Source organism: Lithobates pipiens, unplaced genomic scaffold, assembly GCF_037356315.1.
Source record: "Lithobates pipiens isolate NorthernLeopardFrog02 unplaced genomic scaffold, aLitPip1_a1.2 Scaffold_16, whole genome shotgun sequence".
Classification (NCBI taxonomy): Eukaryota; Metazoa; Chordata; class Amphibia; order Anura; family Ranidae; genus Lithobates; species Lithobates pipiens.
Window position 1 is genome coordinate 121647988 of NW_027507748.1, and position 16201 is coordinate 121664188.

The window sequence follows — 16201 nt, forward strand, 5'->3', positions numbered from 1 at the left end:
CAGTACTGCCACCGAATCCCATCCATCCCCCCACCCAGCACTGCCACCGATACCCATCCATCCCCCCACCCAGCACTGCCACCGATCCCATCCACCCGCCCACCCAGCACTGCCACCGATCCCATCCATCCCCCCACCCAGCAATGCCACTGATCCCATCCATCCTCCCACCCAGCACTGCCACCGATCCCATCCATCCCCCCACATAGCACTGCCACTGATCCCATCCATCTCCCACCCAGCACTGCTACCGATCCCATCCATCCCCCCACCCAGCACTGACACCAATCCCATCCATCCACCCACCCAGCACTGCCACCAATCCCATCCATCCCCCCACATAGCACTGCCACTGATCCCATATATCCCCCACCCAGCACTGCTATCGATCCCATCCATCCCCCCACCCAGCACTTCCACCGATCCCATCCATCCCCCCCACCCAGCACTGCCACCGATCCCATCCATTCCCCCACCCAGCACTGCCACCAATCCCAGCCATCCCCCATCCAGTACTGCCACCGAATCCCATCCATCCCCCCACCAAGCACTGCCACCGATCCCATCCATCCCCCCACTCAGCACTGCCACCAATCCCATCCATCCCCCGACCCAGCACTGCCACCGAATCACATCCATCCCCCACACCCAGCACTGCCACTATCCCATCCATCCCCCTAGCCAGCACTGCCACCGATCCCATCCATCCCCCCACCCAGCACTACCACCGATCCCATCCATCCCCCCACCCAGCACTGCCACCAATCCCATCCATCCCCCACCCAGTACTGCCACAGATCCCATGCATCCCCCCAACCAAAACTGCCACAATCCCATCCATACCCCCCACCCAGCACTGCCACCGATCCCATCCATCCTCCCACCCAGCACTGCCACCAATCCCATCCATCCCCCCACCCAGCACTGCCACCAATCCCATCCATCCCCCACCCAGTACTGCCACAGATCCCATCCATCCCCCCACCAAGTACTGCCACCGATCCGATCCATCCCCCCACCCAGCACTGCCACCAATTCCATCCAACCCACACCCAGCACTGCCACCGATCCCATCCATCCCCCCACCCAGCACTGCCACTGATCCCATCCACCCCCCCACCGAGCACTGCCACCGATCCCATCCATCCCCCACCCAGCACTGCCACCGATCCCATTCATCCCCCCACCCAGCACTGCCACCAATCCCATCCATCCCCCCACCCAGCACTGCCACCGATCCCATCTATCCCCCCACCCAGCACTGCCATCGATCCCATCCATTCCCCCACCCAGCACTGCCACCAATCCCAGCCATCCCCCATCCAGTACTGCCACTGAATCCCATCCATTCCCCCACCCAGCACTGCCACTGATACCCATCCATCCCCCCACCCAGCACTGCCACCGATCCCATCCACCCCCCCACCCAGCACTGCCACCGATCCCATCTATCCCCCCACCCAGCACTGCCACTGATCCCATCCATCCTCCCACCCAGCACTGCCACTGATCCTATCCATCCCCCCACTCAGCACTGCCACCAATCCCATCCATCCCCCCACCCAGCACTGCAACCGATCCCATCCATCCCCCCACCCAGCACTGCCACCGATCCCATCCATCTCCCCACCCAGCACTGCCACCGATCCCATCCATCCCCCATCCAGTACTGCCACCGAATCCCATCCATCCCCCCACCCAGCACTGCCACTGATCCCATCCATCTCCCCACCAAGTACTGCCACCGATCCCATCCATCCCCCCACCCAGCACTGCCACCAATCCCATCCATCCCCCCACATAGCACTGCCACTGATCCCGTCCATCCCCCACCCAGCACTGCTATCGATCCCATACATCCCCCCACCCAGCACTGCCACCGATCCCATCCACTCCCCCCCCCCACCCAGCACTGCCACCGATCCCATCCATCCCCCCACCCAGCACTGCCACCGATCCCATCCATTCCCCCACCCAGCACTGCCACCGATCCCATCCATCCCCCATCCAGTACTGCCACCGAATCCCATCCATCCCCCCACCCAGCACTGCCATGGATCCCATCCATCCCCCCACCAAGTACTGCCACCGATTCCATCCATCCCCCCACCCAGCACTGCCACCGATCCCATCCATCCCCCCACCCAGCACTGACACCAATCCCATCCATCCCACCACCCAGCACTGCCACCGATCCCATTCATCCCCCCACCCAGCACTGCCACTCACCCTATCTCCCATACTCAGCACTGCCACTAATCCTATCCCCCCCACTGCTGCCACTGATCCCATGCCCCCCAGCACTGCCACTCATCCAATCTCTCCCACCAAGCACTGTCACTGATTCCACTCCTCCATCACTGCTGCCACTGATCTCATGCCCCTCAACACTGCCACTCATCCTATCTCCCCCCCCCCAGCATTGCTTCTGATCCCTGTTCCACTGCCACTCATCCCCCCAGTACTGTCACAAATCCCCACCACCACTGCCACTAATCCAATCAACCCCCAGCACTGCCAATGATCCCCCCAACTTTGCCACTCATCCCATTCCCCCCAGTACTGCCACTGAGCCCATTACCCCCCCCCCCCCCAACACAAACACCATCAACACCACTGATCCCAACAACACCACTGATCCCAAGCCAACACTGCCACTGATCCCAACCCCTCCCGCAGCACTTCCACTGATCCCATCAATCCCCTAGCACTGCCACTGATCCCCACCCCCCGCCACTGCCACTCATCCCACCCTAGTACCCTAGTACTGCCACTGATCCCATCAGCCCCATAGCACTGCCACTGATCACCTCCCCCCCTTCCAGCACTGCCACTGATCACCCCCCCCCCCCCCTCCAGCACTGCCACCGATCACCCCCCTTCCAGCACTGCCACTGATCACCCCCCCTCTCCAGCAAAGCCACTCATCCCATGCCCTTCCCCCACCACCACTGCCAACTGATCCCATTTCCTCCCTCTCTCACCCCCACATTCTCTCTCTGACCAGCTCTGCCATAAGATGTGAAATGTATTGAAATATTAAAAATTCTTTTAACACATTTCAAAATATATATATATATATATCCACACACGTGTGTTTCAGTTTTGGGGTGCACACCCTAATCCAATAGGCTGTTCACGCCTATGATCTATCTATATATATATATATATATATATATATATATATATATATATATATAGATCTAGACATCTATATATAGATATATAGATCTATATCTATAGATAGATAGATAGGTAGATATATATATAGATAGTTATAGATATATATATATAGATAGATATGTATCTATCTATATATAGATAGATATATATCTATCTATATATAGATATATATATCTATACAGTGTAAATACATATAACTGTGCATCAGTAATAGAAGGCAGCCCCGGTGACACTGCTAGTCTTGTATGTACAAGCAGAGGGTGACACCTGTACCTCTCTGTAATTGTCGGGATCCCCCAGCCGGGGATCGCTCCATCGCGCTGCCTCCCCATTCGCCGTCCAGCCCCTCTCTGGTTAAAGTCATTCCCGGCGTAGCCGCTAGGCGCTGTCCGCGGTGCTGAAGCCTGTTGGAGGTGCTGAGAAATCTAGTGGCGAGCAAGCAATCGTCTCCCAGCAAGCAGTGAAATGTAAGCTGCTCCTCACCACAGCTGATTGCAATTACACCAACAAACAACTGCCGGCCTCTCTCAAAGGAGCCACAACACGCTTCTTTCTTCCTCTTCCATTTTATTTGGGTAATTGCTTTTTTTTTTTTTTTTTCCTCCCTCTCCTCTCCTGTTCAGCCAGCACTTCCAACACCCGGGTGCTCCTTTCCAATGCAGCTCGTTTCCACACCGTGAGCAGTCAGTGTTTCAGCTTCCAAAGTATTGAGCAAAAAAAAAAAAAAGAGATCCCACACACGCTGCCAGAGAAGGTAGAAGGAAGAGAAGAGGCTGTTTATTTAAAGGGACTGACTGGAGTAATAAGGAGATTATCCTAAGAACATGTATGCAGCGTGCTTGCTGTTCTCTGCTATGGTGCATATCCATTGTCAAGGTAAGGAGCCTCTTATTTTGCCTCTGATTTATGTCAGTCAATTTGCCATTGTTTAGGGGAGCACGCGTCTTCCGTTTAATAGAGGTCAGGTTTGGCTCACGCCGTTTTCCTTTAAATAATGCACCGTACGTCCGTCTCAGCTCTCCGTTCTCAAGTTTTTTTTTTTTTTGTTTATTTGCCTTCGCCTCTTAATTATTGCCCCAGATCACCAAAGAAGCTTGACTAATGCCTTTCAGTCGTTTGCCCTAAGATTAAACCGAAAAATTGGATTCCACTAGATGTCTATGTCCTTCACAGATATGTCTGTTCTAAAAGTAAAGTGCCTGGGGTATCTCATAATTACTTCTTTTTCTGGTAATCTCATTTTGTTGGAAATGAAATGCCATTTAATCATTTGCCTTGAAATAATAGAATTTTTTATGCTGCGATTCGCTTCAACAATGAACTCTGCTCCCACTCTGGTGAACAATTAATTAAGTTATTGGCAAATCATTTACCTCATTTGTGAAATATTACATACTGTTTTTTTAATCTATTTTATGGGATTTCTCAAGAGAACATCTGGTTAATAGAGAAATTAGAAGGAAGGATGAAAATCATCAAAAGGCATGTCTTGACAGTTTAGTTTTCAAACTTGGAGGAGAGCTTCAAAGAGGCAAAACTTTCTACATGTGACATATGGGGAAGACATATACTATAGAACTCATAACACATCGATGGACATTTATACACTTTCATTGAAGGAAACAATATTTAATCTGCCCATAGTAACCGATCAAGCATTCTATTTTATTAACTAACTTTACATAAAGCTTTAATGCTGCTTGGTTGCCAAGACTGTACTATAATACTATTATACTTTCAGCTTTGACTATAGGGTGCAATTTTCACAAATTCTAGTACTCTGGTTTTATTGAAACTAATACATGGAAGTATGTTCCACATAATCACGGCATGAAATCCGAACAAGAAATGATTTGCAATAACTTTTAACTTTGTTAGAAGTTAACACAACGTCATGTAGTTCTAAGAACACATCTTATCAAACTCATATCCAACTTCACATGGAGCTTGTAGATTTGATTTTAAGGCTATCAAGTCGTGATTATTGATTGTCAGGATCCTTTCTCTCTCCCGCTTGAACAAACAATGCTTATCATCTCCTCTCTTTAAACATTGAGGTGAATATATGACTTGGCCAAGAAGTAAGTCAACTTTCGGAGAAGCTGTACCAGGCCAGATTAGGAAATGCAGTTTGCTTATGTAATAACTGCCTACGAAATGTATTTTCTATTTTATTTTTTCTCTGAATGTTAATAGGTAGGAATGTTGTCTCTTTCTTGTTTTCCTAAAGTTAAATGTGCTTCGCCTTCATTTTTTTCTTTTTTTTCATCTACTGCAACTCATTTGAAAAAAAACATCCTTCAAAGCAAATATGAAATTAGTGTCCTTCTAAAAATGTAATAACCCAAGAAAACAGTTGTCAGTCAGAGTATCAGTTGTTGGTAATTTATTAGTCTTTCTGCCAGCTGAGCTTGGAAAGCTGATTATGAACACAGAGCAAAACAATTTTCGGAGAGAAAGCCGGGCATATTTGTTAAACCAATAAACAGGAAGCCAGTGTAATAGAATTCCCCAAAACATGATTACATTTTAAAGTCACTTGTGGAAGTGTATATATAAATCTGGTTGGCTGTGGCTGTCCTAATGCTAAAAGCACTTGGCAGAGTTTCCAGTGACAGTGGAAGCGCCGTTTATTGTACCTTAAAATGCCTAGGGCCATAAACCAGGATGTAAAGAATGTTAATGCATATACAAGCATGGCATATAGTAGGGCATGGTTTATTGTATAGACTGTAATTCTATGTTTAGAAATACATAATGTATATAAATGTCACCCCTTTTTTGGTTCTTAATGTCAAACAAGCATTCATAACTTCTTTCAAGTCAACAACTTAAATACAAATGACTTTAGTTGACATACAGGGTAGAATATTTGAAGACATTGGAGCTGTTTGTAAGCTAATGTTTGCTTAGTCCAAATGTTGACTGAAGCTATAACCTGCACAAGAATAAGGTGTTATCCACCATCAAGGGGGGCGATTTACTAAAACTGGTGCACACAGAATCTGGTGCAGCAGTGCATAGTAACCAATCAGCTTTTAACTTCAACTTGTCCAAATAAGCTTTGACAATAAAACCTGGAAGCTGATTGGTTACTATGCACAGCTGCACCGGATTCTGTGTGCACCAGTTTTTGTAAATCTCCCCCTGAGTGTCCATTTAGTTATTTATATTTCATTTCTTGCAAAAACATAAAATGGGTCTCCATGATTTATTTATAAAGTGATATAGAGTCCTCTGCCTTTCCGAATAGACATGGCATCGCTACGGGCATAATTATTAGAATTATTCAGTGCAGTGATTGATCTTGGGAATTAATGTGGCTTAAGGAAAGATGCCTTCTTGAGGATTAGTTCATAGATACCTCAAAGTTTTGAAGCTTATTCCTTCTTCCCGATAAATGAAAATTCATAAGAACAGGATGAGTTTGATGAATTTACATGTTTGTTTATTCTTTTACTATTGTTAAGACATTTTTGAACACAAAGTAGGTTTGTCATTATATTAACGTTAATATTTGCTGTCTTCAATAGTACAGATTAGTCTATTTAGATTCATTTATCCAGGGCACCCCCCCACTAACCCAATTTACACAATTGTGATTTGGTGGCAAACCCAAGTTTTGTTGCCTTGTTCTGTTTAGCTTTCTTTGACACAGAGTTGTATTTGTATTGCTAGTGATCAGTTGATCACCATGTATGTGTTTTCAGCTGTCTCATTTTAGGTATAGATTTAAACTTGTTTTAGGCAACACATAAGTAAACCCAGCAATTGACAGGAGAAACTTTTGACCCTTCCTAAGGCCTAGCTTGAAATCTGGCCAATCAGATGCCTTCTTGCTGCCAAGCTTGGGTATTTAAGCCTTAATTCCATAATTGTTTTGTTATATGTGTTAATTAAATGGTATGCAGCAATCTGAGTTTCTGTTACAACGTGTTCTGGTAGGATATCTTTAAAATCTGCATGCACCTTCACCTTGTGGTCTATCTTTCTTAAACTTAAACCCTTAAAATATTCTGTTACAACGTGTTCTGGTAGGATATCTTTAAAATCTGCATGCACCTTCACCTTGTGGTCTATCTTTCTTTACGCACCCTTAAAATATTCTATAATAATGCATTTACATTTACATACATAAAGTTTTCATTACACATGTTGCAACAATGTTTATAAAAACATATATGAAGCAGCAGCGAATTGACAATGAAATAGTCCCTGTGTTAGAGGATGTTGCGTAATCAATAGATAAAAAAGAATGAAATCTATGCGCATAGCAACCAATTGTATTCTTTTGACTTTGGATAGAAATGGAGTTTAATGTTTATGGGTAAAACCTTCACTTCACAGACCTTCCATAACCTAAATAATATATATTAATTTCTCTGCATTGACCCTTTTGTAATGCAAATTGTGAGATCTTGCAAATAATAATAGTATGTATTTTTAAATGTAAAACAAGTTTGTATATTGGCTCTGTGTATGGTTCTGTACAGTGCCTTCATGTTGCTAACCACACAGGTCCTGCAAACCTGATGAAGGGCAAGGACACCTAAAACTGTTGTTTAGCATACTTACTTGTGTTTGCATGGCAGCAGAAAATATATTTATTGTGTGGATTTACAATTTATTTATACAGCATGCTTCCTTGGATAATTCATATGTACATATAAAACAATGTGTGGATTTGGAATTTGGTTGGAAAATCCTTTCCTTGAATGATAATATACAGTATGTATACACACGTGTATATGGAAGTGTGTGGTAAGCTATTGTGAGCTGCTGTAATAAAAAATAAAGATACAAATCTGGCTCAGATTACAAAAGAGATGTGTAGGCGTTTGTCAAAATCTAGATATTTGGCACAATGCGTCCTTCTTGGGTACATGCTACAGTGTGTTGTTATTTTATCATCATTTTGTTAAATTAGCATTTTGGTGTTTTTACATCTATCTAGCAATTTGATAACAAAGCAAAATTGACATAAGAGAAACAAATTATTGTTTTTCCTAAGTAAATGTCAGTTAAACAGCATTGGACTGACGTAGACGTTGGTTGTAGATTTTGGTCTTTAATGTGTGCATGGTGTTTCTTGTAGTAATCAATAAACACATAATTGAGTTATGGTTGGTAAATATTGTGATAGAGAAACACTTATCAATCCATTTAGGTTGTCCAAAGATAGCTCATTTTTAATAGAAACTGACATGGTGTCAGTATGATTGATGTTATTATACCCTTGGTTTTAAGTAGCTTTTACAGTGAAAGTTTTCTAAAGACTTTGGAAATGTTTTGCAGCTGAACTACATGGGAGTTTCTCAACCACGGGATTATAGACCATAATAAATCTTTAAACAGTTTTATCGAATGTCCCAAATTGATTGCTTAAGATTACTGTAGACAGACTTTATCCACTCAGAAAGAAGGCCACTGCAGATTATAGACTGCTAGGTGCTGTCCGATTTTAAAGTGAGTTATGTTAATAGAATACAGTAGCTCGAACTGTTGCTTACAGGCAGTCTGTTACAATAAAAAAAAAGTATCTAGAGTTACAGCAGTTAATTAACTACAATAACAGGCGTATCCTGATTCTGACTGTGAGTGAAATAATTTTACCATGAAATGGAAAATTCACTATAGCCACAACCATGCTTTATCTGTAATGTCCAGACACAGGCCACTTTCAAGATCTTCTTTCTGCTCTATAGTCCAAGACTTTTCCATTGCAGTTTCTACATCATTTCATTCTGCCCTACAACAATGTGTTTCAAACATGTCTAAAAACATAGCTTAAAAAGACAGAACCTTTTATCAGAAGCACACTTAAAGCCAAACTCTGACACACACTAAAAATATCCTCTGAATGCCACACTATGTAATAGTTTTTTTACTTTTTTCTTTTTTAACTGTTTTTCCTGTATCTTTCCCCATTCTTTCCTCGTGCTTTGAAGGGCCAGCTATGTCTGTGTTTTGAATAATGTTGGCTGAGTGGAGGGTCATGCTAGGTTTCAACCTTAGGATTTCACTGCTCATGCTTGTACCTCTGGGTGAGCAGTCTAATGACACATATAAAACTATCCACAGACTCAACTTGTCAATCAAGTTCTTTACCAACATCTCCAGATGGAACTTATGTTCGCCAAGACAAGGCTAAACTTATCTAAAGTCTAGAAGGACTGGGCAACCTGGCTAAACTACTCCCATTCGGATATCACTTTCTTACTCCACAAGTCTCCTTGCCATCAGGCTATAACTGATTACACTAATATTGAACCATCAATAGATCTTCTACTTTCTCTCATGATGTTTCTTCGGGAGTCATTTTAGGGATTATCTTAATAAATGCTTGATTTTATTAGCACCACTGTCTATCAGTTTTCTGGGTATCAACAAGTCCCTCCATTTATCCCAGTTCTGCCCCTGTTGTCCTCTTCCTTCCGGGGACGTGGACTTCAGCTCTGTGACTAGCCAGAGCCGTGTGACTTCGCTCCCACGCATGCATGTGGAAGCCGCCAGTCACGGCAGTCACTCGTGAAGAAACGACACAGAGGGTCAGTTTCTGCACAGTGCATCGGTGCAAAACACAGTAAATATCTCCTTACAGGTGCACATTTAGGAGATCTTTACAGTACCTATAGGTAAGCCTTATTCTAGGCTTACCTAAAGGTACAACTTCCACAGAGAGGTTTACAACCTCTTTAATGCCAGCCATAGACTGATCTAAATTTGGCCAGTTCAGCAGGAATAGGACGAATTTCAATCCATATTTGGGCAGGCTAGTTATCAACTTCAGTGCAACCAGCCTGTTGTTTTGTTTTTTCATAGGATCACTGCTGCTGGCTATAACCAGCAGCAGTAATCATTGTATGCTGAGGGAGGTGGAAACCTCCTGCTCTCAGAATATAATAGCGCAGTGGGATAAATTCCCCATCTACACTGACTATTTTGAATCAAGCAATTTTCCTTTAATCCATGGTTGAAGGAAAGAAAATTGCATAATGTATGGTCAGCATTAAGATAAGTCATTCAAATGCACTTATTAAACTCTTTCAAAATGGGTTTTCCTTTCATTCTTTACCAGCCCCGGGGTTATAATAAGTTTTGCTCCTGCTATCCTTTTAGATGTCTATGGTTCTCATTAAGTATGAATGTTCCACTGCAATAAATCTTAAGGCATTGCCAGAGATGCCAGATTCCAATAGGCCATCTTTCATTGCAAACTCTGAAGCAGTGGGGACGATTTACTAAAGGTTAATAGAAAGGGAAAGGTGAATTTTGCAAAGGATATCTATGGTTATCACTGGGATCCCCAGAACTAGTGCCCCCTTTGATTATTTTAACTGCTATACCTGTTCTGGTGACAACTCAAAAGTTTTAGATTATCTTTCACTTTCACTCTTGGTGATAATGGTTGCCAGAACAAATGGAGAGAGTAAATCTGCCTAAAGGGGCCACAAACAGCAACAAAACCTGACACGTTCTAGTAACTCTCACAATCACACACACACACACACACACACACACACACACACACACACACACACACACACACACACACATTGTTGTTACAGTTGCATCTTAAAGTAACGCATTAGGAGTGAAATAAGAAAAACGCTATTGCCAACACATGTTTTTGGAGGTGTATGATAGGGACTGTCATACTAATCCTTGATTTCCCAATTTGTAAATCAAGTAACTGGAAACAAGCATGTATGTTTTAGGGGTTGAATAGCTTATATAAATGTGCTTGCTTCATAGTTGACATTTATGTGCCTCTAATTCTCATTTAAATGCTCAACTACACCTAGAATGTCTAGTCAGTAGCATGGCATGATCTTAGAGTAGGTTGACATTTCTGCAGTTCCTGTGTGCCATGTTTACACCGAAACAGCAGCCCATTCATTTGCATGACTGCTTTGCCCTTGGGAAACGTGGGGAGAAAAGTCTGTGACCCTTTTTTCAAAACTCGGTCACACACCGAGTTGCCATTAAGTATTGATGGCACCCCTGCACGTCTGCCAAAGAGTAATGCGTTCTGCCTGCGGGTCAGGGAACCCATGCGATTAGCACCTGTTCCCCGACCCACATATGTGTGAGTAATTTTGTTGTGTGGTAAATAATACAATAATCAATGAAGGATCAATCCTGTGCTACCAAGCAATACAAAATATCACATGTATTACATGTACTGTAGTGATACACTAAAAATGGATGACAAAACAGGCAGTAAATGCATCAAATTACACTATCCAAAAACATCCCAAAGTCAGCTCCTAACAGGAGCTACCTTGGTGAGGTTTTGGAGTGGTTGGCAGTCCATTCAATTGAATGATGTAGATCCCAAAACTCTGCAAAAATCATGCAAAAAAAACAAAAACATGTCGCTCCAGCGTCACTAGATATCTCCTGCATGCTGTGGTTTCTCCTGCCAATTCCTAAATCACTCTAGGACATACAATCTAGTCTGAGGAACCACGGTGCTCAGTGGAGAGAGCAGGTATTTGACACACAGTAGCTGCAGGCTGAAGATCAGCAACTCCGAGAATTTTTAGTATTACCTTTAATAGGAAGGCTTTAGTTATCTTTTGAAATGATAATGACAGTGTTATATTAAGGATGAGTTCTTTTGTCTATGAAGTGTGGTCTTATCCATCCTTCTTTATGTACAAAACACAAGCATGCATGGTATGCATGGATATAAAGGAGGAGATTTACTAAAACTGGAGCACACAGAATCTGGTGCAGCTGTGCATGACAACTCAACCAATCAGCTTGGTTATTATGAATCTATTCTAGATTTTAGCTCCCATTCACACCGGTGCAACCTGTCATTCAATTTCACAGTTCCAAATTGTATAACAAAGTCGCACCCCATTGCCAGAAATTGAACAGTTCATATAGCCTGATGAAGGTTCCTGCGCTATTTTTTACCAATTTCATTGCGACTTGCATAGACTTCTGTTAAATGAAGTTGCAATCCGCAATGCAATCGGCAGTACAAATCGCACTGATGTGCAGCTTTGAAATCACGCTAAAGTAGCATAATTTCAAAGCCACACTGCTGTGAATGGAGCTAATTGTCAAAGCATAATTGAACAAGCTGATTAGTAGCTGATGGGTTATTATGCATAGCTGGACCAGATTCCATGTGTACAAGTTTTAGAAAATCTCCCCCAAAGTGTCCCCAAACAGAAGAGGCTTTTTTTTTCAAAACTGTCTGAAGATGTCTGAAAAATAATCAATGTAACCTATATACAATCCACTATTTAAGAGTTAATGCATGATAGAACAGTTTCTGTTTTTATTCATTCATTTATGCCATAACGTAAAAAAATAAAAAACATGCTCTCTCTATACATTTTTTGTATTACGTAGATCATTTGTGCAGATGGTAATAATTTAAATGGGTCAAGCTGGCTAGCGCACATGTTCTGATTTAACTGCATTTATTTAGCTTTACCTCCTGCTTAAAGTACTTCAGACACCTGAAGCTGTATTGAAATGCTACCCCGAGGCGCTCATAGCTAAAATGACTGAGACAGTTACTAAAGACTGGTGTATCAGCACAGCTTGTACTTACTGCTCAGAATTCTCCAGGGCCCGCCTGCAGACCTAACGGACCTGGAACTGAATAAAAATCATCATAGACTTATTAAACTGAAAATAGGAAAAAATTATAGTTAATGGTAATAAACATAACTGAAATTTCTACAGTCTGATGAATAGATTTAATACTAATTCAGATGTGCCGTAGACCATTTATTAAAGAGTGGGACAGAGGTGGACATAGTAAAGAATGGGACAGAGGTGGATTTAGTAAAGAGTGGGACAGAGGTGGACATAGATTTTAGAGGGCTCCTGTGCAAAGGACCACTTTGAACCCCACCCCCCCACCCCCATACACATCAGATGAGTTGTGGTGCTACCTTTCTGACTTCTTGAGGGGCTAATGAATGCTAATGAAAGCAGTGCCTACACAAGCAGCTACACATATACTGTGCCACATCTGGACATTCAATGTTATATTTTACCAGCTGTGCCTTTGCTGGCGATACAATTCTTGCATTTTGCAACGACTTAGCACCAAAGGAAAGAAAGGTTCACCCTCGGTCAAAGAGAAATATTGTTACAATTTAGTGTTACAGCCTTTAGTTTTAGCATTCCACATTTTTTTAAATTTTGGGCACAATCTGTATTATATTAAAATGAAAAAAAAAACAACATTATTGTAACAAAGGTTTAAAAAATACTCCATCCTTAACATATCTCCTCAAAAGGAACCATCCCTCTGGTCATGTTTCTGTTCCTACCAGTCTAGTTCTGTCCCCTACCCTTACGCCACCCTAGCAGCAACAAGTTACAACTCCCTTATTTCAAGGATACTATGGGGGTTATTTACTAATGGTCCATGAGGATATGGATAGTAGCAGTATTAGTCATGAGGATGTTTGTATTATATAGTATCAGCCCTGAACCGGTGTTGGGAAGTATATCAAGCATTTGTCAGGTATCAGTCCAAGTATTTTGAAGAAAGAAGGTTATATTGCACATTACTATTCACAGATGTGTTGGCAGCAAGTTACTGGTTGAGAGTGAAGGCACTGAGGTACTGACAAATAGAAAGGGTATAAGTGAAATAAGGGTATATTTCACCTCTTTAGATACTGGGGGGGACATTGCATGGTACATAAATAGTGGAACACCAACATTTTAGTTTTTTTTTTGCACAGCTGTATGTTCTTAGCATCCCTACCTTTCTCTGTAGGCCTGAACCTTACTGTACCCCTTTCTGTCTCCCCCATCATAATTCCATACCCTCGTTGCATTTGGTAAAAAGATGTAGGGGTGTGGAAAAACGGAACCAACGTTTTTGTTTTTCAAGAGCCTTTGGTTCAAAGATTGCGTAATGTCACCTGTTGTAATTTGTCATGTCTGTTGCTATGCTACCAACTTGTGAAATTATAATTATTTAAGAAATAGTATGAGAGAAGAATAGCATCACACTGATAATTCAGAATCCAAGTGTTTTTATGTAACCCTAAAATTCCAACAAAACAGACCATTGCGTTTTAGGGGTTTGAAAGTCCCTCTGTACCAGGACTCTTAGCCCTTGTACACACGGTCGGAAATTCCGACAACAAAATCCATAGGATTTTGTCCGAAACTTGTGTTGCATACACACGGTCGGACAAAGTTGTCGGAAAATCCGATCATATGTAACGTGATGATGTTATTTCGTTAGGACGGGACTACGTTCAGGCTAGCAGCCAATAGCTTTGGTCTAGGAATTTGATCTGAGCATGCGTGGCACTTTGTCCGATCGGAAATTCTCTACACACAAAGTCCGATCGGATCATGTTGTCGGAAAGTTTTATAGCCCAGCTCTAAAACTTTGTCCGTCGGATATTCAGACGGAAACAGTCCGATGGAGCCCACACACAGTCGGATTATCCGACAACACGTCTCGGACATTTTCCGTCGGAATGTCTGACCGTGTGTACAAGGGCTAAAAAGCAACAGGTTGTAACCATCTGCTAAAGCCTGATGCATTTTAAAGCCTTCACATTTTAACATTGAGCACCAACCACTTATTCCAGTTGAGTAGCTTTTACCCCCTCCATTACTTCCAAACCCCCAAAACACTTGCCATGGGTTGCCACATTTTTATCATTAAATAACATACATGGACCATCGAATATCTGTGTAGCACTCTTTTTGCCCCTTTTGGATTTCACCTGAAATGCACCATAGAGGAGTTTTCATGAGACCCGCCTGACCAGATTCACTGCACTCTATCTTATAGACTTCAATCCACATTGCAACATCAATCTGATTTTTGGATAAAACATCACCCACCCAAGACTTCTAAATACAGTATAACATATAGGACTGTACAGAAGAACGTTGAACACTACCAATTGGGGTATACGCGGTACTAAAGTTTCTAGGTACTACACGCCTTTAGTCACATATTGACTATGCATTACTACATTTGGTTATAAAAGAGTTATTTAAGTGAAATTATTGCTGTAACAAAAATGAATTCTTATTAACTTGTGTACAGCTACAGTGATAGTTGGCATTTAAGACTATAATAGTGTCTTGCAGTTATTCACACAAGTGTTTTCACACACTTCCAAGAAAGGTGTTGAAGGTGCTGATGAAAACACCGACCTGTGATATTCCAGCAGTGGAGAGAATCATTTGGAAGTGAAAATGTTGTGTTCCCAGGTGCTGCATAACATAAGGAATATTCCCGCCAGCAGACTGCTTTGCCTAAACTCTCTCTGTTTTCTTACATATTGCCCATTGCAGCATGCTTTGATGGATGGACTCTGGGCTTCCTAATGAGCATGGTGACAGGGTGAACTAATAAGGATAGAAAAGAGCAGCCACATTATAAGAAAAACCTGCTGGCTCGCTGCCTGCAAGAGCTGTTCAGCATCCGTAGAGCAAAACCCTCTAATCACTCAGTTATGAAAGCTGATTTTAAAGCTTTATGCCACAGTGGCTTTTTGACACTGAAAAGAATTGTCAGAGCTGGCAAAATTTGGTTCCTGATTAAATGGATTACCCTCAGTACCCGCGGATAGTCTGTGTGTCTCTGTATGATGTAGTGCTCAGCCAGCAGAGGGAGCCATGATGTGAAATTAAACCATTTGACATAAATAGCAGAAGGTCTGAGAATGTAAAACCTTCCGACATATTGCCTACTGAACTGCAGTATATCCAGCACGTCTACAGTATGATCATGACAAGGGTTTCATTTAAGCCTCGCGTACACAAGATCAGATTTTCGGCAGGGAGTTTCGTGATGACAGACTGTTTGCCTAAAATCTGACCGTTAGTATGCTACATCAGACAATTTTTGTTCACCTTTCAGCCAACAAATGTTGGATGGCAGGCTAGTAAATTTTCGGCAGACAACGGTCTGTTGTTAGATTTTCCTATCGTCCGTCCTACAAAAGTCCAAAGTAAAAACATGCATGCTCAGAATCAGTGCTCACCAAGCACGCCATTA

General features: G+C 42.6%; 1 protein-coding gene across 3 annotated transcripts in view; it reads left to right on the plus strand.

Moving 5' to 3' along the window:
• Nucleotides 1–3509: 3509 nt before the first annotated feature.
• Nucleotides 3510–16201, plus strand: part of SEZ6 (seizure related 6 homolog) — a 916788-nt gene continuing 904096 nt past the window's right edge. For 2 of the 3 annotated variants that reach the window (XM_077480389.1, XM_077480390.1), the window contains exon 1: nucleotides 3510–4059. In XM_077480389.1, coding sequence (XP_077336515.1) covers nucleotides 4008–4059 — 52 coding nt within the window. In that variant the 5' untranslated portion in view covers nucleotides 3510–4007. The remainder of the gene's footprint in view (nucleotides 4060–16201) is intronic. The other variant, XM_077480392.1, reaches the window with a different exon arrangement.